The 24,998-nt window shown below is 48.5% G+C and overlaps 5 protein-coding genes across 5 annotated transcripts; 1 reads left to right on the forward strand and 4 right to left on the reverse strand.

Moving 5' to 3' along the window:
• The first annotated feature begins 4,587 nt into the window (after nucleotides 1-4,587).
• On the forward strand, nucleotides 4,588-5,292 carry LOC112271069. The gene is made up of 2 exons (XM_024459977.1): nucleotides 4,588-4,708; nucleotides 4,807-5,292. The coding sequence occupies exons 1-2, from the start codon at nucleotides 4,648-4,650 to the stop codon at nucleotides 5,130-5,132; spliced, it is 387 nt and encodes a 128-aa protein (XP_024315745.1). The 5' UTR covers nucleotides 4,588-4,647; the 3' UTR covers nucleotides 5,133-5,292.
• A 3,374-nt stretch (nucleotides 5,293-8,666) lies between these two features.
• Nucleotides 8,667-9,705, reverse strand: LOC100830509 (protein RALF-like 33). Its single transcript, XM_003567387.4, has one exon. The coding sequence runs from the start codon at nucleotides 9,354-9,356 to the stop codon at nucleotides 8,976-8,978; it is 381 nt and encodes a 126-aa protein (XP_003567435.1). The 5' UTR covers nucleotides 9,357-9,705; the 3' UTR covers nucleotides 8,667-8,975.
• A 2,727-nt stretch (nucleotides 9,706-12,432) lies between these two features.
• Nucleotides 12,433-14,380, reverse strand: LOC100841416 (heavy metal-associated isoprenylated plant protein 35). The gene is made up of 3 exons (XM_003564963.4): nucleotides 14,117-14,380; nucleotides 13,759-13,834; nucleotides 12,433-13,630 (listed from the first exon to the last, which is right to left on the reverse strand). Exons 1-3 carry the CDS (start codon nucleotides 14,141-14,143, stop codon nucleotides 12,675-12,677), a joined length of 1,059 nt encoding a protein of 352 aa, XP_003565011.1. The 5' UTR covers nucleotides 14,144-14,380; the 3' UTR covers nucleotides 12,433-12,674.
• Nucleotides 14,381-18,054: 3,674 nt separating this feature from the next.
• Nucleotides 18,055-18,788, reverse strand: LOC100842217 (flowering-promoting factor 1-like protein 2). The gene has a single exon (XM_003564966.4). It carries the CDS (start codon nucleotides 18,733-18,735, stop codon nucleotides 18,388-18,390), a length of 348 nt encoding a protein of 115 aa, XP_003565014.1. The 5' UTR covers nucleotides 18,736-18,788; the 3' UTR covers nucleotides 18,055-18,387.
• A 1,589-nt stretch (nucleotides 18,789-20,377) lies between these two features.
• LOC100842532 (flowering-promoting factor 1-like protein 2) lies at nucleotides 20,378-21,282 on the reverse strand. The gene has a single exon (XM_003564967.4). The coding sequence runs from the start codon at nucleotides 21,096-21,098 to the stop codon at nucleotides 20,739-20,741; it is 360 nt and encodes a 119-aa protein (XP_003565015.1). The 5' UTR covers nucleotides 21,099-21,282; the 3' UTR covers nucleotides 20,378-20,738.
• Nucleotides 21,283-24,998: the final 3,716 nt, after the last annotated feature.

Below are 24,998 nucleotides of genomic sequence, written 5' to 3' on the forward strand. Positions count from 1 at the left end.
GTGCAAAGTCCATGCTATAAGAAAATAAATGGTCGGAAAACAACAAAGAACCGCTTGCATCAATTAAATATATTAACACACCAGGTATATACTCCATATCTTTTTCGATATCGAACATTAATAATACATCAAGAGTACATTAGACGGTGCACGGGCCACGTGTTCTTTCATAAATAGCACAGAAGTGTGTGATCTTCTCCTCACACAGTCACACTCCAGATCGATCCCAAAGCTTGGCTGACCGACCTGATCTTGGCCTTGACCGGCCATGGCGTTCAACGGCGCACCTGCCTTCTTCACCCTGGGCTTCCTCCTCCTCATGGCCTCCGGTGAGTAACCTTCACTTGAGTAGCAAGCAATCATCCCATGCAAGAGATCGACACGACGAAGCTAACTTATAATGTCTCCGGGCATATGCGTTTTGTGCATTGTGCAGGTGGTGCAGAGGCGAAGAATGGGATGTGCGAGTCCCTGAGCGGGTCTTACCGTGGCCCATGCCTAAGCAACGACCTGTGTGCGACTGCGTGCCACGCCGAGTACTACAAGGGCGACAAGTCGAAGCCCTTCACCGACGGGCACTGCTCCTTCTCCATTGACAGCGGCGAGGACCGGTTCTTTCCCAGGTGCATCTGTACCATATTCTGCGGCCCTCCGTCGCCGGCGGACGCGGAGCAAAACGATCCGGAAAGACATCGCCATCACCATCACCATCCGCCTCCGCCGCCGGAACAAGAGCTGATTTGATTTTGTATATTTGCGTGTGGGAATAATCTGAAATGGATTCAAGGGGAATAGTAATAACAATGGAGTGTTGCTTTTTGAGGGAATATAACAATGCAGTGTTAATTTGCTTGTTCTATTGCTTGCACCGTTTGCTGTTGATTTGCTTGAATGTAGTAGAACATAAATGGCGATGAGCAGAATTCTTTTCTACGGAAATTAATATAGCCCCAAGGTATTTTTTTACATAATTAATAGCCCCGAGGGAATTGAAGATGCGACCACGAGTGTTGTTGGTAGCCTGGGTCGCCCTACTACGAGGTGGGATGGTGGAACCGGGCGTCTGGACTGAGTACGTTTCAAGCTTTGGTCGGTGCCGATAAGGCAGGTGGAAGGCCGGGCCAACCGACCCATCAAGCTCCTGCCTTGCTGCTTGTTGGGCTAAGATGTTCCTCGGATAGCCCAATTAGTTTTTGATCGCGATGGGCCAATTAAGTGTCGAAGGAGTACCCCTAAAAAAAGTGTCGAAGGAGTTACTCTAAAAAAAAAGTGTCGAAGGAGTCATACTGTGCTCTCTCCATACTAGCTTGCGGTCAAGTTCAAACTAATTAATCCTGCCACCATTCATTCAAGACTGAAGTAGATCGACATCGACCACACTGCAGTAATTAAAATTCCACACATTTAAAAACCATGGTTTTTTGGTAATAAAAATACACCGGAGAGAACAAAGTAAATTATTTTTTACGGGCAAGTAATTCCTGTCACCAAGCAGTAAGAGGGAGAGAAAAGCGATATGCAGACGAACCAACAACGGCTAGGACTTCCAAGCACCCTGCCGGCGCTGCCGCTGGCCCATCCCGCCTCAGATCGCCTTACTTGCCTCGGAGGTGCGGCGGATCCCGCCGCATGCCGGCGGAAGGATCTCCATTTTCTAGTGTTTGGTTTTTTCAGAGTCTTCTTCGAGATGGCGAGGCGGCGGGGACATCTTGCAGTTAAAATAAGATCCTTCATGGCATGTCCTCACTCCAGTGGTGCGCAGGCGTGTGGAGCTTTCTTTTGGTAAGATTTGCCCTCCACTATCTACTACTGCAAGCGGTCTTTTTGGTAAGCTTTGCCTGGCTCTGGTTATGGAGGAGCAAGAATGGTGGCCCGTTTTCGGCTCATTCCAGTGCTTGTTGCCGTCGCTAGGTAGTTTAAGGACCTATTTGTAATTTTTATTATTTTTATGCTCTTTGTACTGTTGTTGATGATTAATAATAGATCGATAATCCTCTTCGAAAAAAGAAAATAAAAAAGTAGATCGTAAAAAATGACAACAATTAATAAAACGCCAATTACAAAAGTAATGGAGATGGATGTGGCGGTTTGCTCCTCGATCAGTTGAGAAGTCCGGTTATGAACCATACCAAGAATTAGTCGCCTGCAGAGATATGGAGAAACGATGTATTGAAACTTTGAAATGAAACTTCTCCTGTGCTGGTCACACACTGGATAATTAACAAAAAAATAGTCGGGAAACAACAAAAAAGCGCTTGCGTCAATGACTACACAGGATATATAGAAAGAAATGCAGCATATGTATATCCAACATTTGGATATCCATATCCTTCTCGAGCATTAAATTAATTGTACTCCCACACTGGGGGCTTCTATAAATAGCACCCAGGTCTCTGATCTTCTCTCACACTCAGACCGATCGATCCCAAAGCTTGGCTGTGACCTCTGGGCCTTGGCCGGCCATGGCGTTCAACGGCGCACATGCCTTCTTCACCCTCGGCTTTCTCCTCCTCATGGCCTCCGGGGAGCAAAGTTCACTTGACTAGCTAGCAGTAATCATCCCATGCAAGAGAAGGCCGGGTGCGCATATATGTATATATATGCGTTAAATTTTGTGCATGGTGCGCAGGTAGCGCGGCGGCGGCGTTGGGGACATGCGAGTTCCCGAGCACGACGTTCCGTGGCCGATGCCAGGACGGCCTCTGCGCGGCCGCGTGCCACGGCGAGCACTTCAAGGGTGACGCGTCGAAGCCCGTCATCGGCGGGCGCTGCTCCGACGACTACTACCGATGGCTTAGCGGCGGCGACGGCGGGTACCACGTCGGTCCGAGATGCATATGTATCGTAGACTGCGGCGGGAAGGACGGTAAAGCCCCGCCGCCGCCGCCGGCGGAGCAATACGACCCGGAGAGTGGTCGTCATCATCACCATCACTCGCCGCCTCCGCCGCCAGCACAAGAGCCGCCGGCAGAAAAGGACGAGGTGGAGAGCCGCTACGGGGAGAAGTGGTGGCATCATCACCATCACTCGCCGCCTCCGCCGCCAGCACAAGAGCCGCCGGCAGCAAAGGAAGAGGCGGAGAGCCGCTACGGGGAGATGTGGTGGCACCATCATCATAAGAGTCCGCCGCCTCCGCCAGCAGAAGAGCCGCCGGCGCCGGAGGCGCCTGCAATCGCCGTGACCAACTGATGGCCGGCCGGTCTATATATGGTAAATGGTGGGAAAACAAACAAGATCGGATCAAACATTTGATCTGTATACTTGCGTGGTAATAATCTGAACTAAATCAGTACTACTACTACTAGTACTGATAAAAAAAAAGTGTCAATTTGCTCGTTCCATTCTCCTCCTTGCACCGTTTGCTCTCTTTTTTCACATACAAAAATGCAAGAGACGCGAAGACCGGCCCAACCCAACCGGCCCATCAAGGTCCTGCCTTGCTGCCTATTTTTTTCCGTCCCCAAAGCGTGCACAAAATAATGTTCTGAACTGAAGAAGTTTCTAGTAGTTCGCCCGGTCCACGATGTGGAGAGAAGTCGATTTGACCCCTCTCTAGCGTACGTGTCCTGCTGCTGCTAAGTTGGGGGAGAAAATTATAAATCAAAACCACATGATCAGCTGAACTGGATGAGTTGGGAACATTAAGAGACTCGATCACTCTCTAATGATCCGTACTATCGTGTAACTTGGGCGGTCTGGATATTTCTATCGGTACTTTAGTTCTGCCTACTTCCTCCAATCATAAATTTTTGTCGTTGTTTTAGTTCAGATTGAAAAACAATAGAGCACCGCTTGCATCAAAATACACAAGGTAGAAAGAGAATTCGCATCAATGATACATTAATACACACGATACACCGTATCCTTCTCGATCCAACATTAATAATACATAAATACACAAGATACTCCATTAATAATCCATTAATACATTATTAAATTTTAGCCTTGGTTCGGCCATTGAAAATTGTATCACATTAATAATCCACTAATACATAAATCGCATCAAAATTGTATCTTGACTACATATATATGCATTTATTCTAGAATTTAAATTTTAGTTATAGTACTGTTTGGCCATTGAAAATTGAGTAAATTTTACAACTCACACTTCTTAGGCTATAATTCATCGCGTCACATTTATCACTAATAGTCTCATAGAACCACAGTTTGGGTGGAAGGTTGGTGTTCGGGAACTGACATGGCAACGAAACAGTTCGGCCCGTCCTACGTGACATATGATAAGAAATAGATAGAAATAATCGGAAAAAGTTTCAAAAAGAAGAAGAAATAATCGGAAAACAACAAAGCACCACTTGCATCAAAATACACAAGATCCGTGCATGTCCTTCTCGATCGAACATTAATAATACATAAATACACAAGATACCGTGCATGTCCTTCTCGATCGAACATTAATAATACATAAATACACAAGATACCGTGCATGTCCTTCTCGATCGAACATTAATAATACATAAATACACAAAATACACCATTAATAATCCATTAACACATTATTAAACGATATCCTTTGGGAACTTCCGTATAAAAATAGCACGCAAGTCTGATCTTCTCCTCACACGGTCGATCACACTCAGGCCTATCGATCCCAGAGCTTTGATCGCGAGCTCTTGGCCTTGGCAGGCCATGGCGTTCAACAGCGCACATGTCTTCTTCACTCTGGGCTTTCTCCTCCTCATGGCCTCCGGTGAGTAAAGTTCACTTAACTAGCAATCATCCCATGCAAGCCATTTCATAATGTCCGGGTATGTATATATGCACTCAGCGCTCTGTGCTGTGTTGCAGGCGGTGTAGAGGCGCTGCATTGGTTCTGCAACATCCCAAGCGGGAGTTTTCATGGCCCATGTATGAGCAACGACCACTGCTTGGCTGCGTGCAAAAGCGAGTACTACAACGGCGACAAGTCGAAGCCCTTCACCGGCGGGCAATGCTCCCTCTCCGGGTCAATCCTTCCAAGGTGCATATGTTCCATATTCTGCGGTCCGCCGATGGCGGAGCATGACGACCCGGAAACCCATCGCCATCACCACCCGCCTCTGCCTCCGCCGTCAGAAGGTCCAGAACTGTCGCCGCCGCACCATCACGCGCCGCCTCCGCGCCATCACCATTAATTACCATCCGCCTCCGCCGCCGGAACAAGAGCCGCCAGCACAAGGCGGCGAGTAGGAGGGGTAAATGTGGAAGAACAATCAAAGACCGGATCAAACGTTCGATTTGTATACTTGCGTGGAAATAATATGAACTGGATTTATAATAATATAATGGTTTTGCTAGAAATACACCCTCCATCACATATTAAGTGACTCAAATTTGTCTAAAAATAAACGTATCTACATACTAAAATACATCTAGATACATGTAATATTTCGGCACTTAATATGGGACGGAGGAAGTAACTACTTTCAAATCGACGCTTTATCAATTGTCTGATCTACTCATTTATATTATTCGTGTAAGATTTGTGCAAAACAAGGATAAAAAAAATCTTAATCGGACGGTTATGATTGTCGACTGGAAAATAATTATTTCTAAATTGATCGAGAACTCCCTAATAATAGAAAACATGTAAATTTGCATGTTCCATTGCTAGGACTGTCTGCTCTCGATTTGCTGCTATACTGCTATACATACGGGGGTTTTTTTTAGAGGATAGTGCTATACATACGTGGTAGTACATAAATGCAAGGGACGCGATGAGCATAATTCTTTTTTGGGGAATGGACGACGTCTGGATTTTGTACGTTTCGGGCTTTCGGTAGACGCTGGTTAGCCCAATGGAAGACCAGGCCGACGGCCCATCCTTCTCTTGTTGCTTGTTGGGCTAATATGGTCCTCGGATAACCCAATTATATTTTGACAGGGATAGCCCAATTGTTTTTCTGATGCCGATTATGGTGGGGGCAGAGAGGCCGTTTGGGCTTTGGATGTGGGCTGGGCCTCGGCATGGTAAGCCTAGCTGACGTCGTACAGGTATGGGACGGGAATCGTCGAAGCAATTTCGCTCTCCGGATCTCATGAGTACAATCACAAAATGCTAGTACAGTACACCGTTGCATTTTCTGTGGGCATGTTTATTTTTCTCTTTTTCTCTAGGGCCGGCAGGCATCTCGAATGGGCCGGTGCATTTTGGAACACATGATCCACAATACGGTGCTTTCTTGTTTGCATCTCACATGCCACTTTCCTGTTGTCCTAAAATCCGTGAGGCCCAACGAGCCAAAATCGACTCTTTTCTTTAGGCCTAAAAGCCCGCAAGTCCGGCCCGCAAATCCTAAATGGCCCGATCAAGCTAAAGGCGTCTGACCCAAAGCGCATATTCTAATCCTGTTCTTCGCTGCAGTCTCGGACCCTTATCAATTTGGTTGCTGCGGTGCTGCATACTGCACTCTCCAGCTTTAGCTTCGTTACCTACCGCGATTTGTCTCCAGGGCTCCTCAGCTCCTCAACGGCGATTTGTCTCTGGTTGCACACCCATTCACCAAGCAGAGACGGTCGAGAGCACGCCACGCCGCCGGCACTGCGCACGCCGAGAAGCTCGATCGTACTACGGCCGGCGCCGACAGTCCTATACTAGTCCCACGGCGGGAGGCTCCACTAGGGTTTAGGACGTCGGTCCTGTAAGCTCCACCACGAAGTCATGTACCGTCACGGTGGGAGTACAAAGTCTATGCTATAGTTCTATACTAATAAGAAATGATCAGAAAAACAACAAAGAACCGCTTGCATCAATTAATAGATTAACACACAAGATATATAGAGAAGAAGTTCTGCATATATATCCAACATTTGGATATCTCTCTCTCTCTATATATATATATATCTCCTTGCCGAACATTAAACGGTGCACCGGCCGTAGGGACTTCCATAAATTAGTACACAGTCACACTCCTACCGTTCCCAAATAAAGCTTGGCTAACCTGACCTCTTGGCCTAGCTTGGCCAGCCATGGCGTTCAACAGCGCACATGCCATCACTCTGGGCTTGGTCCTCCTCGTGGCCTCCGGTGAGTAAATCTAAGATATTATTATGGATCGGAGGGAGTAGCTTATAAGTATATGTGTGCGCTTCGTGCTGTGATGCAGGTGGTGCAGAGGCGTATGTGCATGGGTTCTGCAACTCTCCGAGCGGGAGTTTTCGTGGCCCATGCTTTAGCGACAGCCATTGCAAGGCCGCGTGCGAACACGAGTACTACAAGGGCGACAAGTCGAAGCCCTTCACCGACGGGAAATGCTCCGACTCCGGCTCCCAACGGCTTGACGGCGTCGGCGTCGGGTCCCGCTGGTCGCTCCTTCCGACGTGCATATGTTCCATATTCTGCGGTTCAGAGAAGATAACCTGGAGACCCATCATCACCATCCGCCTCCGCTGTCAGAAGACCCAGAACCGGCGCCTCCGCACCACCATCACCATCCGCCTCCGTCGTCAGAAGGCCCAGAACCGTCGCCGCCGCACCATCACCATCCGCCTCCGCCGCCGGAACAAGAGCCGCCAGCACAAGGCGGCGAGTAGGAGGGGTAAATGCTGGGAGACCTCATAAATGCAAATAAAATGCAACAACCTATACAATTCAGTAATAATATATAAAAAATAACGGTTTTGTTATATCTAAGCAGACTGATTTTTAGTTAAAGATAAGTCGATTTCTCATCCATTGAATGTGGTATTGCGCTTTAAGATTCGTTACGAACGATAAGAAGTGGAGACGTGAAATGGTACCCATATATTAATCCAACAAGTATGTACGTCGACTGATTTTTAAGCAAATCTCAGTCTACAGAGATATAGCCACACTCTAAGAATAATTTATAATTCGATTGCTCGCACGATTTGCTGCCACGACCTATACGTAAAGGTTAAAGTCGATGAGCACGACGGTCCCAAAAAAGTTTCTTGAGAATATTAATTGTCCCAAAGTTTTCTTTAGATAGTTAACACGAATAGCCCCGACCCTAGTGAAGAAGAGAAGACCCCGAGTGTTGTTGCCACGACCACGAGTACGTTTCGGCCAGCGCCGCTTAGCCAGATTTTTTTGTTCTTTTTTTGAGCGAAGCCGCTTAGCCAGGTTGATGATCGGGCAACGGCCCATCCAGCTCTTGCATGCCTTGTTGCATGTTGGGCTCATCTGTTACTCGGATAGAGCCCAATTGTTAAAGGGCCGGAGGAGCGGGTACCTCTTCTCCTTGCGCTCTCTCAATCCCACTCTCATTCACGACTGAAAGACTGAAGTAGCCACAGTGGTCAAATTCCACATGGTTAAAAGCCATGGGTTTTTTGCTACGAGTAATAAACGTAGTACACCAGGAGAGAACAAAATAAACTGTCAAAATGGTCGATTAATAAATTCCCCCACGATGAACTCGCATTGTCGTGCACGCTACTGCACCTGCGTCCTGCGGCGCTGCGCCCACTTGCGATCTGGGCTCGAACAAAACCAAAAAAAAAAAAGGCTGGCCGGTGCGTGCAGACACTGTCGGTGCCACTACACCAGTTCCCCTGTTCCCACACTCCAGCCAGAGCATCTTCATGTGGCGAATGGATCCCGCGAATAAATTATACACGTACTGATCGATCGGTACTCCACTTAGCAGCAACACGATCTGGCTACCTAGCTAGGACCAATTGATCTTAATTAATTAACTGCGCGATTGATCTCAGTTAACGAACCGGGGAATCGATCGATACAGCAGTTAAATAAAACGCCAATTACAACAAAAAGTAGTCCAAGAATTTGCTCCGGTATGAACCACTGATCCCAAGAATCAATCGCCGGCATATAGAGTAGTAAGAAGAAGAAGAAAAAGAAGAAGAAGATGAAACAAGAAAACAAAAAATGGATTACAAGTTTACTGCTGCTACAAGATTGCAGCTAGCAGGCTGCGCGCACTGCAGGGACCGAGCAGCTAGCCTAGCTCTTGAAGATCGAGGAGGAGGGTTGGTGTGTGTGGCTTGAATAATTAGCCTCTGCAGCGGGTGATGGAGGAGCAGCCGCGGGAGTAGGGGTTGGCCTGGCCGCCGGGGCGGCAGTTGTAGTAGGACGCGCCCCGGTACGAGCACGGCACCGCGTTCCGCCGCAGCGCGTCGTAGCCAATGTACCCGCCGCCGCCCAGCTCCCTCCGAGTACTCCTCGCCATCAACTCCTCCTCGCCCTGGCCGGCGCACGCCTCGTCGTCCTCCACCGTGCACGCGGCCATGCCAGGATCGGCATCGCCGTGGCCGTGCGCGGCGACGACGAGGAGGAGGAGAAGGGCGAGGACGATGGCCGCGAGCAGGGCGCGGCTCGGCGGCGGCGGCATCTCGCGCGAGGCGCACCCGGAAGGCCCTGAATGCGGCGGCATCTCAGCTAGGACAGCTGCTTAAAGAAACGAGCGGAGTTCTAAATGTGGAGAGGGGGATGGAGAACAACAAGCAGCGTATGCACTCTTCAACTTGGAATCCTTTATTGCACGTAATTGTAACTCTCTTTCTTTTTATAGAGGGGTAAAGCACTAGCTGTAACTTGGAAAAATGCCGATGAGATGCTCTGTACGTAGTGTCTGTACTGCTTTGTGGATGAACTGCTTAAAAACATAGCAGCAAAATCGTCACCACACCACATGCATGCATATGCATGTCCCGTTCCCCTGACACGAAGGAGACTAATGTCCTCGATCTGGGTCTTGGTAATCAGCCAATTAATGGTTCGGGAGATCGATCCATTCGGTGTTAAATTAGACCGGCCGGCCGGTTGTAACATGCCCAATTTAAGACCGATATATATAGCATGGAGTACAACCATAGTACAGAAGTGAGTATATTTCACTGTGAATGTATGATTTTACACGTGCCTCCATTATCGATATACAGTTCCTGGCTTTGCTCGGACTGTGAGTGGGGCCCACGATTCATTAACAGCGACCAACTTGTACGCTATCAGAGTCATTAAGATTATTACCGCGCCCAATTTTACCAGACTCTTGTAATATTGCACGTGAATCCTGACAACTGAACCTCCGCCGGCGAGGCTGGTGGCTCTCTACTGCACTGCATGCGACTGTGCCGAGAAGGTTTGTTTAATTAGCAATCGATCGAGCCGCTAACGATCTTGATCCGTGATGGTAATTAACAACATGGCGCGCCTGCTCCACGGCAATAGGATATGGGGATGGTTTTTTTGTCGTCGCTGGCACGTGAAGGGCCCGGAGGATAGCATTTGTTAAGAACATGTCTTGGCTGTTTGTGCAGCTCCATCGAGCTGAAATACAGCTAGTTTCAATCTGGTCTAAAGAGACTAAAGAGGCTTAATTCTGACAATTGCATGATGGGTAGATTCAAATGGGGGCATATGCATTCCTTGTTGCCCTCAATAAATTAAATTGAATTGACCATACCAGAGAGTTTAACTCCACGTGCTGTAAAATTGTGGATCATCGTACTAACTGGTCATCGGATGTCTTAGCAGGAGTACTTTGTTCTCACATCCCCTTGACCCCTTCCCCTCTGTAGCAATACTAAAGGAGACCAATGTTTTTCTCAAAAAAAAAAGGAGACCAATGTTTACTCAAGGCCCAAAAGTACTGCCCATTCTGCTTCTAAAGCCCAGGTTTGTATTGGGCCGCGCCACTTGGACCATCGTATGCAGATGCAGATGGACATCCAACGCCGTGGACTTCCCTAAAAAAAATCCAACGCCGTGGACTCGGTCATCGAAAAGGGCCCAGAAGTCCCGTAGAGGCACAGGCCTATTTCCGGGATTCAGATAAGGGCCATTGCTCCCGTTTCTTGCCGTGTGCGCTCAGTGTTAACTGCTACTCCTCCCGTGTCAAAAAAAAGAAAAAAAGAAATGCTACTCTTCCTGATTCTTTTCTTTTGAGAAATCCTTCTGATTTGCTTACTGTTCTGTGTGAGCAGTAACCGAGAAGATAGCTAAGAGCCACGACATGGTATGCATGCATGTAGTAGTTGCTGATTACAACAGCAAAGCTCGGCTGCTTATTGTAATCTGTATGCACGGACAGGATGCAATTTACATCGTTGTTGCTTCCTGGTGGTACAGATCCAGGTCAGAGAGGACTTCAGGGAGATACAGAGACATCCTTAAGAAAATGGAAGTTTTTATTATCCCGAGCCTCTGCCTCCAGAATGTGTATAGTCCGGATTTATTACAGCAGGCATGTATACCTCTGCACTGGAGTACTACTGGATAAAGATAAGAGTGCCCAGACAATCGCCGGTGCTATTGCCAGTATTTTGTTAAGTAATCCTCTGAGTTGACTCATGCATCTCTGCAAGAATATTCAGTAGTACATTGCTAGATTTTTTTGCCACTTCGGTGCTCCAGTTCTCAGACAAGACAGGGGAGCTGCACAACTCGCAAAACGAGAAACACCTAGGGACTGCAGAGTGAGTGCTACTCCTAGAATTAGCAGCCATGGGTATGCTTCATACAGTTAATTACAAGTCTCTGCTGCCTAAACGGGAGGCTATGGCGGCAACTCCCACGCCAGCACCTTTCCTTTCCTTTGCTTTGCTTTGGTTTAAAGAAGAGACAGAGACAGCTACGCTAGCGAGCGCAGTTCTCTTTCATGTGGATCGTGAAGAAGCGCATCCACAGAACAAAACCATCGGTATCAGTTAACTAATTGCCCACTTAATGGGAGCCCATAATTGCTGTCTCCTCGTCCTAATCCGAGAGTGGTTTAGCTTCCCGTTTGTTTCTGCATCCAGATAAGATGTCAGGGGGGGGGGGGGGGGGGGAGGGAGGGAGCCACTGGAACTCGTCAAAAAAAAGCTCTGAAACCATGAGCTGCTGCTCATGTCTTCAGTTGTACTACGTTCAAGTCTGGTCAGAGTCAATGCAATAGTATGACCAAAGCCGATCTGTAACAAAAGTGAAAAGAGATAGAGAGGCAATGTGTACTACGGCTCTATCCTCGTTTAGTTCTTTGGAGAACTTTTACATTTGAACTGTTATAATGCTTTGCGTGCTGGCTTTTAGACGGAATCACATTTCTGAATTATTTGTATTTAAGATGTAAATTGCATAACACAATGCCAGGCTGCTGGCTTTTGGATCGGGAGTTTGTACAAATCAATTAGTTCTCCTTTCTTTTTTACGTATTGAGCCAGATTTAAATATCGGATACTCGATTTGAACCTGTCTTTGTCCTGACAATGTGTGATCAGTTCGACGATCATAAGTAGTTCCTCCGTTTCATAATTCTTGTCGAAATTTTACATATATCTAGACGCATTGTAGAAATAGATACATCCATTTTTAGGCAAATTTGAGACAAGAATTATGAAACGGACTAAATGGTAAGATTTGTATGGTAGCATACCCCCTTTTCCAGAAAATTCGAAAAATGGCATACATGTGGCTCTAATTTGCGTCTCTTAAATTTTGGTTCGAAGTGGGATACCCACTGTGCAGAGTTGTCATCAAAGAGGTTCATCTCTCATATTTAGCCTTGTCACCATATTACAAAATTGCTCCCATAAACATCGACAAGAGCTAGCTGTTCCATGAACCCCTCTCTCTAGTTCTCCCATTACATGCATCAAGCTCAGCACATTTTATTCCAGTAACATGCATGGAACCTGAGTACGTAATACTAAAACTACTAATGCATCGGCTACTACTACTAAAATCTTATCTAACATTGCATCCCCTTCGATCACATCACGCTGCAAGAGTTGGCATTCTCGTCGTTGAACATGTCGCCGTAGGCGTCCCGCGGCGGCGAGAAGGCGCTCCTCTGCGGCGCCGGCGCCGGCTCCGATCCGTAGTAGTAGTCCTCCGCCGCAGAACGCTGATTATATTGCCGGTAGTACGGCGACGGCTCTTGTGGAGGGTAGTAGTAAGGCGCCGGCTCGTACGAGTACGACGCCGCCGATGGCGCCGGCCGGCTGTAGTAACTCGGCGCCGGCGCGTACTCGTCTATGTAACCGCTGCCCTGCGACGGCGGCCCGGGCCGCGCCATCGGCATCGGCATCGGCGATGGCGCGGCCGGCACCGGCGCGGCGGCGTAGTAGGACGCACTCACCATGGGCCGCGCCACGTTGTAGCTCATGACGTGCACCGGCTGCTGCTGCGGCATCATCGGCATGTGGTGGCCGCCATGGCTGACTCCGCCCCTGCTTCGGCCCTCGAACTCCAGTGTCACCTTGGCATCGATCGGCTTCTGGTCCTGAATCTGATCAGCCGGCTGCTGCGGTTGCTGTAGCTTGGCTTTCCCTCTAGCGGCCTCGTTGGGTTGCTGTTGCTGCTGTTGTCCTGTCTCGTCGGCCTCTTTGCTTTCTTGAGCCGGCGGCTTTGGTGCCGCCTCGTCTGCGCTTTTCTTCTCCGGCTCCGGCGTAGGCTGGGCGTCGCTCGGCTCTGCGGCGGCGCTCTCGGGAGGAGTACCGGCACCGGCTGGCTTCTCGGCGGGTTCGTTCGGCTTGGGCTGATCCTCGGCTTTGTTCTCTTGGCTTTGGCTCTCTGCAGGCTGCGGCTGTTTGGGTTCCTCCGGCCATGGCCCCGCCTGCTTGCCGGACTTGCGCAGCCTCGCGATGAGGATGCCGGCGTCGATATTTCTGGAGGCGGTGACCGTGACCTTGTTCATCCGGGCGTCGATGTCGCATCTATACACGCCTTCAAGATCAAATTGGACAGAAATTTCCGGTCAGTGCGTAACTATGATGCACATGCAGATGAAGCTATCATCAGGGCACATGGTTCAATTAATCCAAGGTACAAATATACAGAAGGATGAGGCGTACCATCAACATGTAGGAGCACTTTCCTCACCTTCTTCTTGCATCCTTCGCAATGGATGGACACCCTCAGCACCAGAACCTGCATCAGGACCACGACCAAAATTCACCATCAGCACACTTACACACGCATGGACCAGACTTCAGCACAAGAGCAAGAATTAACTAACTAAACACCATGAAATGTATTTTCATGAATGAACAGACATAACTAACTAATCACTGATCCGACCAAAAAAAAACTTCTACTGACTAAAACAGCATGAATCATGCATGCTGGTGACCTTGATCAACAGCTACTACGGACAACAAGAAGACAATTGCAGGAACGAAGATGAAAAGGAATATTAGAGTTAGTTAGCACCTGGCACTCTACAGGTTCTGAGGCCATTGAAGCCTCTGCCCAGTGGAAGGATTTGTTGCTTGGGGAGGAGAGGGGAAAGTGGGGGGAAGCCTAGCTTGTACTGTGGGGGAGATTTTATACCCTGCACTAGTTTAACGACTACATGGAGTAGTGGGCACTTTAATTAGTTGGGCATATGTTTTGAGTTGGGTTTTGTGACTAAGGGGAGGCGGCTTTACATGTGGACAAAACACACCCTTTGAGGGCTTCTCTTTGAGGAGGAGGTAAAGTTGCTTGGAACTCAGCCAAAGGAGGAGCTGGTGGTGATGGTTCTTTTCCTCTCTTCTTTAGAAGCTCATCATGAGCTGTATGGGTAGGATTTTGATGGAAGCTGAGAAACTGCTTTTAGAGGATGAATTGCACTTGATGACTTGAATATGTCCTTTTGGTATTAGAATCTTTTTTCAACTCATAGGATGGATGGGCTCATAAAAATATTCATTTGAAGTCTGTGGTATTCCTGAATCCTTAGGAATTCAAGTTGTGAAAGGATCTTGTGTTGCAGAATGACTCTTCCTGGGATATATATTCATAACAGAATTACTAGTAATTCATAATTTGGCAGAAATTTTCTTAAGTTTCAGTCAAGCATCTCAGAGACTCAGCCTTCACGTTAGCTTTGGGATTACGGAGAAGGGATATGCTGTAGGACTCTTATGGGTTGTTCTAATGATCAACTGAAACATAACAAAACTACAGTTGCTTGTGCAACAGAGGCTCAGACACATACTAAACACATTCTCAAATGGAACTTGTATTTATGCAAGTTCACACATGCAAAGCTTTCATGGCATCGTGATTGTGTTAGTTTGACATCCTATGACCCAAAACTATAATTTACATTATCGCTTCTCCATGCATGCATGCGCTCTTCAAGAATTCTGACGAAATGTATCTCTCTCGCGCTATCCCTCTCTCTCTCTCCCCTTTATAATCTTTCTCAATTTTCTGTCGTCAAAGTTTAGCTACTCAAGCAAGCAAGCAAAAGTGAAGATAGGGAGATTCCAAGAAGGCGACGGCACAAAAATTAATCACGACGCGGAATCGAAGAACAAATCGTGCTCCATAAAATCTCAGGGCGTTTCCTCCCGTGGAGTTCTTGCTAAGATTCTTTCCCCTTCTCTGGTGCAGCAGGCAACCGGCCGGCTGGCCGGGAAATTGATTGATTAGTCGTAGTGGCTGCCAAACAAACACCAGAGGGAGAAAAAGGCCACCGCCTGCTTTCGTTCCCGTGCAAAAAGGAAGGGTTTTATTTCTGTCACAAAGTTGTTGAGAGGCGAAGATATGATATGCTTTTGTTTATTCATTTTTATTTTTTATTTTTGCATGGAGGAGGAGAAGAAGAAAGCATCTGTTCCACTCTTGCCTTTTTGACAGCGCTGAGGTGTCCAAATGGGAGTTATTTATGTCTCTCGCTTTAGTCCATGATTAAACGCGGGATGCTAGTGTTTGTCCATATTTGCGAAAGCTAAAGTGTGGATTCATCATCTGGGTTTATATATTTCTTAAAGAAAAGAGCACTGCCGTGTAAAATTATAGTGGTATCAAAACTGGGCCTCCTTTGATTCAGTTTTGAAGTATTGTGTTCCTTGCAAAATTTTCCTATGCCACTTATTTGATTTGGTGATTGAAAACTGTAGAAACTTGCCAATCGGCTACTCTGAATTTATTTCTTTAGAGAGCTCGACATGCAATGCTGTGGTATCTAATTTCTATATATAGTTTACTGTCCATACAATGTTTTTCTAACCATGGGAATCAAAGAGGTCCCCATTGCACGGAAGAAGATGCAGAGCTAAATACCTGCAAGTTGAACAGAACAATACAAAGATGCAGACATCGGCGGCGAAAAGCGCATGCAGCAAGAGGGATCTAGGGAAGGTGCACGTTTCGATGGCAAGAGATTGCATCAGCCGTCAGCCAAGCCGTAGCTACCCACTCTGTTTCTTCCTGCAGTTTCTCACACCAGGAAAAGGAAAAGGAAAAAAATAAAGCTTTTGACCCATGAATTCTTCTGCCGATTCCAGGAAACGCAAACGCCGTCATTTTCGTTCAGGCACGCGAAGCATTCGATTTGCCCAGCACAAACAAAAGCCGCACGCCATGAATCATTGTTTCTGTTTCTGAAGAAGTCGAGCAAGAAGAGCCTACACACAAACAAAAGGCACACACACACACCTCGATCTTCTTCTTGTTTCTGAAGAAGTCGAGCAAGAAGAGCCTACACACATCTGTTGTGAGTGACAGTCCCTTTCAGGAATTTTCTTCCTCCTCCCATGACCACAGACGATTGAAAAGAGCAGCAGCTAGCTCTCTTGGTCGCCGCCGCCGCTTTCCGTTTAGATGGAAGAAGCTTGGAGACGTGCGTACGGCGCGGGCTGCTCTGCTCTGCTCTGCCGCTCCCGTCCCGTTGCGTCACGCCGTCACCGCGATGAAAGCGAGAGAGAAATAAAGCAAAGCAGCAGCAGCAGCAATGTGGATGCAGAACGAGAGAAAGACAGAGAGGATCAGAGGACGCTCTGCTCGGTTTACTACGCTGTGGCTTTCGATCTTGTCTGCTTTTTACCTGGGGTTCGTGTCGTCCGCTCCTGGGTTTTGTGTCTCGGGGCAGAGGAGTGAGGAATATGGCGAGCGAGCCTCGGCGTTCGTTCGTGGCGCCGCGTGTGCGGTGTTCTTAGGGCGGCGCCGTCGCCGTTGGTCGTCGACGTTGAGGGCTCCGGATGTGCACGTCTGCGGTGGGCAGCCAGAAAAAAGAGAGAAGGAAGCGGAGATATACGAGACAGCGACCGAGACAGAAAGACAGAGGAGGCAGGCACCGGTGCGTGCCTAGCACACAGGTGGCAAAGCAAAACATATAGCGTGTGCTCCGGGAATGTCGAGGGGGGAAGAGAAAAACAGGGGAAGACTCAAACGGATTCCGGTCAAGATCAGGTTCCTCGTCGCCGCATCAGCTGGGAACACACACGGAGGACTTTGAACCAACCGGAATTTCCATCCAGGTTTTGAATTTCGGAATTTTGTTTTTGAGAAAGAAAATTTTGGGATGAACTGCGTATTTGAAACGTGGAACACAGAGGGTTTTTCTTCTACGACGAGGAACCCCGACGCAGACACGTACTCTATCTACCACCGTGTGTACCGTGTACACACTCAGACACACTTTACATACAGACATCGACCCTTTTGAACGATGATTGTTTACGTTATTGGGCCCGTGACTAATTGACGTACGTCGGGCTCATTCTAATCTGTTGGCACGGTCGGGATTGCACTGCAGCCCAAGAAATAACCTTCTCTCAGTAGCAAAAAAAAAAAAAAACTTCTCTCCCTCTATCTCCTCTTCTGTTTGGGCTACTGGGCTGAAAATTTAAAAAGCCCAGACCGCGCCCACTAAGCTACGTTTATCTGATTTTTCTCTCTCGCAAAAAGACTAGCCATGTACAATTCCCGATCTTTATTTTCCTTCAAAAATTCAGATAGTAGTACAGTATGATTTTTTAATAAGTATTCTAAATGCTGCTGGGCTGTTAAAATACAACCCGTCCCTATGCTTTCTCTCTCTAAAGTAAAGTGAAGACACTAGAGCCACACACAATCCGAATCTCCACGGCTAGCAGCAATTACGTATTCCCTCCTTTTCCGAAATGGAATAAATTAGTCACTGCAGAGAGAGAATAAATATGCACGCAGAAAAAAGTCGTGCCATTTCCATTTCCATGACTCGAATAGTTTGAGGGTAGTTTCGGTACTTCACACACAAGAAAAAAAGACTGAGGTGCACGATGAACAGCTTCAAGTCAAAAGTATCATCCTTTTAGTTTTATCCTTGCCTTCTCTTTTTTCCTTGAGAAAATTACTACGGAGTAAAAGAAATACAAGCACACGTTGCGCACACCATCTGACCGTCATGAATAATTAATGGTCGAATTAAGCTGTCGCGACACACGGACGTCATGCAAGCGTCTTTACCATTCCGTGGGTGGCACGTACCGTGGCGCCGAATTATTTTATGCATACAATTTATATGTATACGTGCGGGGGATATATGATACACCAGTGACATATATATACACGGTACGAGAATGCAGGTACGTACGCGCACGCACGTACGTGTGCAGAGACTAGCTAGTCAACAAACACACACGATCGACGACATTGATGCGATGCCATGGTACGTGGTAACGTGGCGGGGCTGCGCGGAGCGCCCGCGAGCTCCATATATGACTTTAGTTCTAGACGTCGATGACGCGGAAGGCGTCGCGGTTCTTGACGACGACGTCGTACATCTGCATGGAGTTGAACTTCCCGAAATCCTTGGGGAGCGAGATGAGGTCCACGGACGAGCGCTTGTGGAACTGCAGCATCTTGCCGTCGTCTCCGCCGCCGTAGTAGCGCTCCCAGCCCAGGCCCAGCAGCTTGCGCTCCAGCGACGCGTAGGACGCCACCACCTCCCCCGTCGGGGTGTGCAGCAGCGCCTTGCGCCTGCCTCCACCCCCGCCGCCGGTGCCGCCGGTCACCGCCGATGCCGGGTTCTCCACCAGCCGTACCACCCCGTTCCGGAACACCCACACGCCCGACATTGCGTACTACTGTCTGGTTTCTTCTGTTCTTAGTTTGGGGTTAATTTGGAAGTTGGATTGTGGGGAAATGGATGGTGCCGCTCGAGGCTATAAATAGAGGCGATGTGGTGCCCGTTTTTTTTGTTTTTTTTTGGCACACGCACATTAAGCGAATCCATTGGATTATTAAAACCATGAGATCGATAGTGGGTGCGACCACCTTACATGGAAAAATAAAAGCTAAACTTTGTTGCTAATTAAAATGTAAAAGTTCGTATAAGATCGAATAGGATCAGTGGAATTAAAAAAAACTGCACTTGCTGGACTGAGTACACATTGTTCTTTTGCTATCACTGGCTCAAGGGCGCCGGCCGGGCCTAGCCTTTTCCCAAAGGTTGGCACAATAGGCATTGCGGCCCAAGAAGCAACGGCTCTCAACGTTTATCTCCTCTTCTATTGGGCTGCTGGGCTGAGATATGCACCCGAATACTTTTTTTCTTCATTTTTTTGCGAAGAACGATGTACGGAGTTGTATTAGTTCCCACTTAAAATTTCGAAATGCTGCTACAGTGGTAAGGCTCTGAAAATACAGCCTACTCCTGCCCGCGTTTCTATGCATGACAGTAGACACATGACAGCGGCACAATTCGAATCTCCATGGCCCAAAGTGATACCCTATCAAATGCTACTCAATTAGCCGCTAGCTTCAGGATCCAAAGATTCCATATGCTCAAATGGGTGGAGGGTAATTTCCAAAAATGAGAATCAGGCCCGGGCACACAGAGGAGACAGATAATGACATCGAGTCAAAAGCATCGATCCTCCCTTTTCCGCTTCGCCTTGTGCCCACCATATCCAGTGCGTCCCACTTCACCCGCTTCTTTCGTCCATTGTATCGCTCAAAAGAAATTCACAGGATTGCGGTTGCATCAGGGCTACGATTCTTCCGTCACATAGGGCGATGGATTCATGGCGCGTGGCGCGCGATGCATCAGTTGGTGGCTACAATGGTCAATATATAATACTTCCTCCGTGCAACAAAAGATGTCTCAAGTTTGTTAAAATTTGGATGTATCTAGACATGACTTAGCGTATAGATGCATTCAAATTTAATCAAAATTGAGACATCCTTTTTTGGACGGAGGAAGTACATCGGGGTGCATTTGTTTCGATTGGGACGAGACGAGCGGTGGGAATAGTGCGACTGTAATGTATGAATATGAGAAAACATTGGAACTGATCAATATGGCTTGTTGAATTCTACATGAAACAAGATCATACATACTACTCCCTCCGTCCCAATATAAGAGGCACGCACGCATCTCAAGATTGTCAATTTAACTATCAAAATATAAATTATATGACGTAAAAAACATATCATTAGAAAGTTCATTTGATTACGAATCTAATGATATATTTTTTATGAAATATAATTTATATTTAGTTAAATTTGTAATCTTGAGATGCGTGCGTGCCTCATATATTGGGACGAAGTGAGTATGTGAATAGCTCATGTGAGGTGTTTGTTGTGAACAGAAGAAAAATGTAATGCAAGAATTTTGAGATTATGTATTGCCTATTTCGTGGAGGGAGATTATTCATTACCTGGCCAGGTTCCTTCAAAATTTGCAGAAAAGCTAAATTCAGAGCTTACGAAATTTCAGGAAGGAGAGTGAATTACAATATTTATTCATTCCAGCCGAAATTAATTAAGCACCTGATGATACATACATCCACACACCAATGCATGCACACGATCCAGGTACCAACGACCATGCGCACATCAACAATCTACCTAATCCACAAATGTCAACACACACGTACATCGCGTACGCACATACTGCAGTAATTAATACTGTAATACTCCTACACACGTACAGCTAGCGAGTACGTTTATACACGCGTAGATGTACATATACGTGCAGATAGAGTATGTACAAACATGCATACACACAATTAGCAGTATACACCAACCAGTACTGGCCGGCCGGCTCAGCTGATCCGGAGGGAGGCGGAGAGCTTAGCTAGACGTCGATGACGCGGAAGCTCTCGCGGTTCTTGATGACGACGTCGTACATGTGGACGGAGCTGAAGTGGGCGAAATCCTTGGGCACCGAGATCAGGTCCACCGACGACCGCTTGTGGAACCGCAGCATGCCCCCGCCGTCAGCTCCATGTCCGGACGACCCTCCGCCGTAGTACCGCTCCCAGCCCAGCCCCAGCAGCCGGCGCTCCAGCGACGCGTACGACGACACCACCTCCCCCGTCGGCGTGTGCAGCAGCGCCTTCCGCCGCACCACGCCGCCGCCGGGCGCCGCCGACGCCGACGACGGGTTCTCCACCAGCTTCACCACCCCGTTCCGGAACACCCACACGCCCGACATCCGTCTCACGCTAACTGTATAACCTCTCTAGCTTTATGTTTGTGGCTAATTAGTCTCTCTTTATGTTTGTGGCTAGCGCTTCTTTGCCTTGGGTTTGTGTGTTTGGCTGGTGTTTTTGTATATTGTTCTTTGGGCGGATTTGGGGGTTTGCGGCTGGGGTGTGTGGGAAAGGAGGGTGAGGGAGAGGCTATAAATAGAGGCGGTGCTTGCCGTGCCGTGTGTTGGGCGCGTGATCGATAGATTCGATATGTCAATCTCGATCGGCTCGGTGGATAGATATGGAGCTGGCGTTTGTTCCTTTAAGTGCCAAATCTGAATCCTATTATTAATAGTTGCAATATACTCCCTCCATCCCATATCAAGTGACTTTCTATTACATGTATCTAGATGTTTTTTACGTATAGATACATCCATATTTTGGCAAATTTGAGTCACTTAATATGAGACGGAGGGAGTATATGAAAAATTAAACATCCTCCTCGGCGTATATATATGTGACGAGATAACAACATTTTGATTCAATCATTGAGATTCGTGTATGATTAATGTAGTTCCGATAAATAAGAAAATATTCATTGGATGGCTACGATTGTCGACTGAGAAATAATGTCGGGGGGATGACTTCGGGTAGAGTCATGGCGACATAAAGTTAAACTAACGATAAGCCGGCATCCCGGGCGTATGCCGGGATAGTTTTCTTATCTTGTAAGTTTGCAGGATAAGGACGACCCCCTCGACCTCGGCGGTGCCGAGATCCTTCAACGGTTTTATCCTGACCACGCGGTGCAAAGTAAAGCAGCGACATCATCGTCTCAGAAAAGCAGTCAGCGCCTGCGTACCGGTGTCAGGTGACCACGCTAAAGAGGCACCGAAAGGGAATATATGACGGAAGCCGGCAGAGGATAGCTGTACCCGTTGCAGGTTGGCAGGGAAAAGTAAAGTTGTCTTGTCCCCTGCGGTACTGCCTGGAGGGAACCGAGCCGCGTGCCCGGCGGGGCTCAAGGAAGGTGACGTTGGACTTGGCCCTCATGTCAATGTGACATTCCTGGCCCATAAATAGAACACTACACCTCCCTGGAGAGGAGATCGAGCACTTAGACATTTTAGGGTTTCCCCTTCTTCTTCTTCTTCTTCTTCTTCTTCTTCTTCTTCTTCTTCTTCTTCTTCTTCTTCTTCTTCTTCTTCTTCTTCTTCTTCTTCCTCCTCCTCCTCCTCAAGAATACAGCTCAAGGAGCACCATTGTAGAGCTTGCCTACCTCGGCTAATACAATAAAGCAGGAGTATGAGTCTTACCTCGGCAAGAGGGCTCCGAACCTGGGTAAATCTGTGTGTTCTTGTGTGAATCGTGCGTGTTCTTCTTCACGTCCTCCCTCCTCTGGATCCTCTTTCGTCCATCGGCCCCAAGTTAAGCCATCCTATGGCATCTGCCGTGACGCCACCACGACAGTTGGCGCCCACCGTGGGGCCAGCAGCGACGCTGGCTGGAGTTTTCATCCGGACGGGAAGCTTCCTCGTCACCGTAGAACGCGTGGTCTCCGGTTTGGTCCAGAGATTCAGCTCTCTGGGCTTCATCGACAATAACGCGGGCTGCTTCAACAACACTCCGCTTCCCTGTGCAGGCCGCTTCATCAACTTCGGCATGCACAAGGTCTATGTTGCTACTGACAGCCCTTGCAGGTACCGAGAGCAGCTGGTGATGGCTGAAGACCCTCCCGCTCTCCGCACGGCTCGCGGCCAGCATGTTGACTGCCCCGCTGACCGTGTAGAGGTCATGGTGACGGATCATGGCGCTCACGCTGGAAGGGACGCTGCGGGAAGCGGCGCGGTCCCAACCAAATCCGGCAGAACGGCGAAGCTCCCCCTGGAGAAGCCGGAGAACATCGCTGCTCAAGCCGGCACGTCAGCCCTGCCGCCGAAGCCGACCCAGCTCCGGGCCTCCATCGAGCGGTTAACTGCGCCGGTAGCATCAAATGCTAACCCGGCCCAGCTGCAGGCGGAGTCAGAGTTGGAGCGACAGAAGCTGCTAAAGGAGGCAGTCGACGTCGCCAGCGCTCGACAACAACTCGAGATCTCGCTTCGTGAGTATAACAGAGCTCATGGTCTTAGTTCTATTGCGTTTACTAACCCTAGCAGAGTCGGGGAGGTGCGTAACCGTGGCAAGAACTTGAATGCCGAGATGGCAGGGGTGTGCCAGCTGTGTCGGCAAGTTTTGCCTCGGCACTTAAGCCGAAGTACAATACCCCAACCAAAAATCTCAGGGTTGCCGAGGCTGTGGCAGAAGAGTTGTCGAATCTTACGAGAGAGGCACTTCGGCAGCAGCAGCTGCGCGTAAAAGAGCTGCTACAAACAGCAAATGAGCAAAATGAGGCATACATGAGAGTGCATGGTAAACCCGGTGCGTCGCAGGTCATTCATTCGGCCGCAGACGGTGGTGGCCGGGTTGACAAACAAGCGTCCACATCTGGTGGCAAACGGGACAAAAGCGTTAACTCTGGCCGAGATAAGCAGTTGGAATGCTATGGCCCGGCCCTGGCCGAGAAACAAATAGTCAGAAGGGTTGATGACAGCCAAAGTGGTCTGCGTCCCGGCGGCAACCGCCGAGATCAGCAGGAGCGTTACTCATATGATCGTGGGCACCGACCTCAGGATCCAGCACCCAATACTGCTGCGGGACAACAGGGTGTCGGGCGCAACCCCATGTATCGAGGTGAAGATCGCCGTTATGACCGTTATGATGACGGATACTTGGCCATGGCTGACGAGGGTTATATCAGGCGAGAGCGTGACAATCTCGATCAACTCGGAGGCCGAATTGGGAACAGGCAGGTTTCGCCCCTGGATGCTCGACACCGGCTTGATAGAATTTATCTATCCGAGCTTCTGAAGGAGCAAGGCCCTCCGGGACCGTGTTGTTTCGCGCATCGGATCATGAGGGAGAGAGCAGCCCCGGGTTTTCAGCTGCCCAGGGGTACAAGAACGTATGACAGCAGTACTAAGCCGGAAGATTGGCTGGAAGACTATGTCGCGGCAGTAAGCGTGGCAGCTGGCAATCGTAGATGGGCAGTACGTTATGTATGCCAGATGCTCGTGGGGCCGGCAAGGATATGGTTGAACAATTTGCCGGAAAGCAGCATCAATTGCTGGATAGACTTCGAGGAAGCGTTTGTCAGCAATTTCACTAGCACCTACAAGAGGCCGAACCGCCCTCAACAGTTGTCCATGTGTAAGCAAAGAGACAACGAAACTGACCGGGATTACCTGACAAGATGGAACAATCTCCGCAATTCCTGTGAGGGGATAGTGGAGTCGCAAGCCAAAGCGTGGTTCGCCCAAGAATGTCGGCACGGCAGCATGCTATGGCAGAGGCTGCAAAGAGAGATGCCGACCACTCTATCTGAAATGATCAGGATCGCCGACATGTATGCACTTGGCGATCCGACTCAGCAATCTCTAATGCCAGCGAAACCACAAAGGGAGCAGCCGATATACAATCATGCAGAGGCTTTCCGGAGGAATGATCATCAAGATCACCGCAACAAAAGAAGAGATGACATGCAGGATTATCGATACTGGCCAGCCCATGTCGCTGCAGTTCAGGACCAACCTGATGCCGGTTCCAACCAGCGTCAAAAAACAGGAAATCAACAATGGGTTAAGAAGGGGGAGCAAAAGAAGCCCTGACAGGATAAGCCGAAGTATACTTTCGAGGTGATGTTGGATTAGCCTTGTCGTTTTCACACGACTAACCCCAACAAGCCGGTGAACCACACAACGCGGCAATGCAGCTGGATGCAACGGGCCGAGAACGGCGAGGCAAGCCAGTTACCTCCACCTCCACCACTCACAGGCGCAAACGCACAGATCCAAGGACCCTCTCAGGCAAACAATGCAGTCAACCAG

This window comes from Brachypodium distachyon, chromosome 2, assembly GCF_000005505.3.
Source record: "Brachypodium distachyon strain Bd21 chromosome 2, Brachypodium_distachyon_v3.0, whole genome shotgun sequence".
Lineage (NCBI taxonomy): Eukaryota > Viridiplantae > Streptophyta > Magnoliopsida > Poales > Poaceae > Brachypodium > Brachypodium distachyon.

What these genes read in the sequence shown, in the direction of transcription:
- LOC112271069 (XM_024459977.1), top strand. Translation starts at nt 4,648, where the DNA reads ATGGCGTTCAACAGCGCACATGTCTTCTTCACTCTGGGCTTTCTCCTC. An exon ending in TCTCCTCCTCATGGCCTCCG is followed by an intron (nt 4,709 to 4,806) that starts GTGAGTAAAGTT and finishes GCTGTGTTGCAG; the next exon opens with GCGGTGTAGAGGCGCTGCAT.
- LOC100842217 (XM_003564966.4), bottom strand. Translation starts at nt 18,735, where the DNA reads ATGTCGGGCGTGTGGGTGTTCCGGAACGGGGTGGTACGGCTGGTGGAG.
- LOC100842532 (XM_003564967.4), bottom strand. Translation starts at nt 21,098, where the DNA reads ATGTCGGGCGTGTGGGTGTTCCGGAACGGGGTGGTGAAGCTGGTGGAG.
- LOC100841416 (XM_003564963.4), bottom strand. Translation starts at nt 14,143, where the DNA reads ATGGCCTCAGAACCTGTAGAGTGCCAG. An exon ending in CAGAACCTGTAGAGTGCCAG is followed by an intron (nt 13,835 to 14,116) that starts GTGCTAACTAAC and finishes GTCCTGATGCAG; the next exon opens with GTTCTGGTGCTGAGGGTGTC. An exon ending in AGTGCTCCTACATGTTGATG is followed by an intron (nt 13,631 to 13,758) that starts GTACGCCTCATC and finishes TTGATCTTGAAG; the next exon opens with GCGTGTATAGATGCGACATC.
- LOC100830509 (XM_003567387.4), bottom strand. Translation starts at nt 9,356, where the DNA reads ATGCCGCCGCATTCAGGGCCTTCCGGGTGCGCCTCGCGCGAGATGCCG.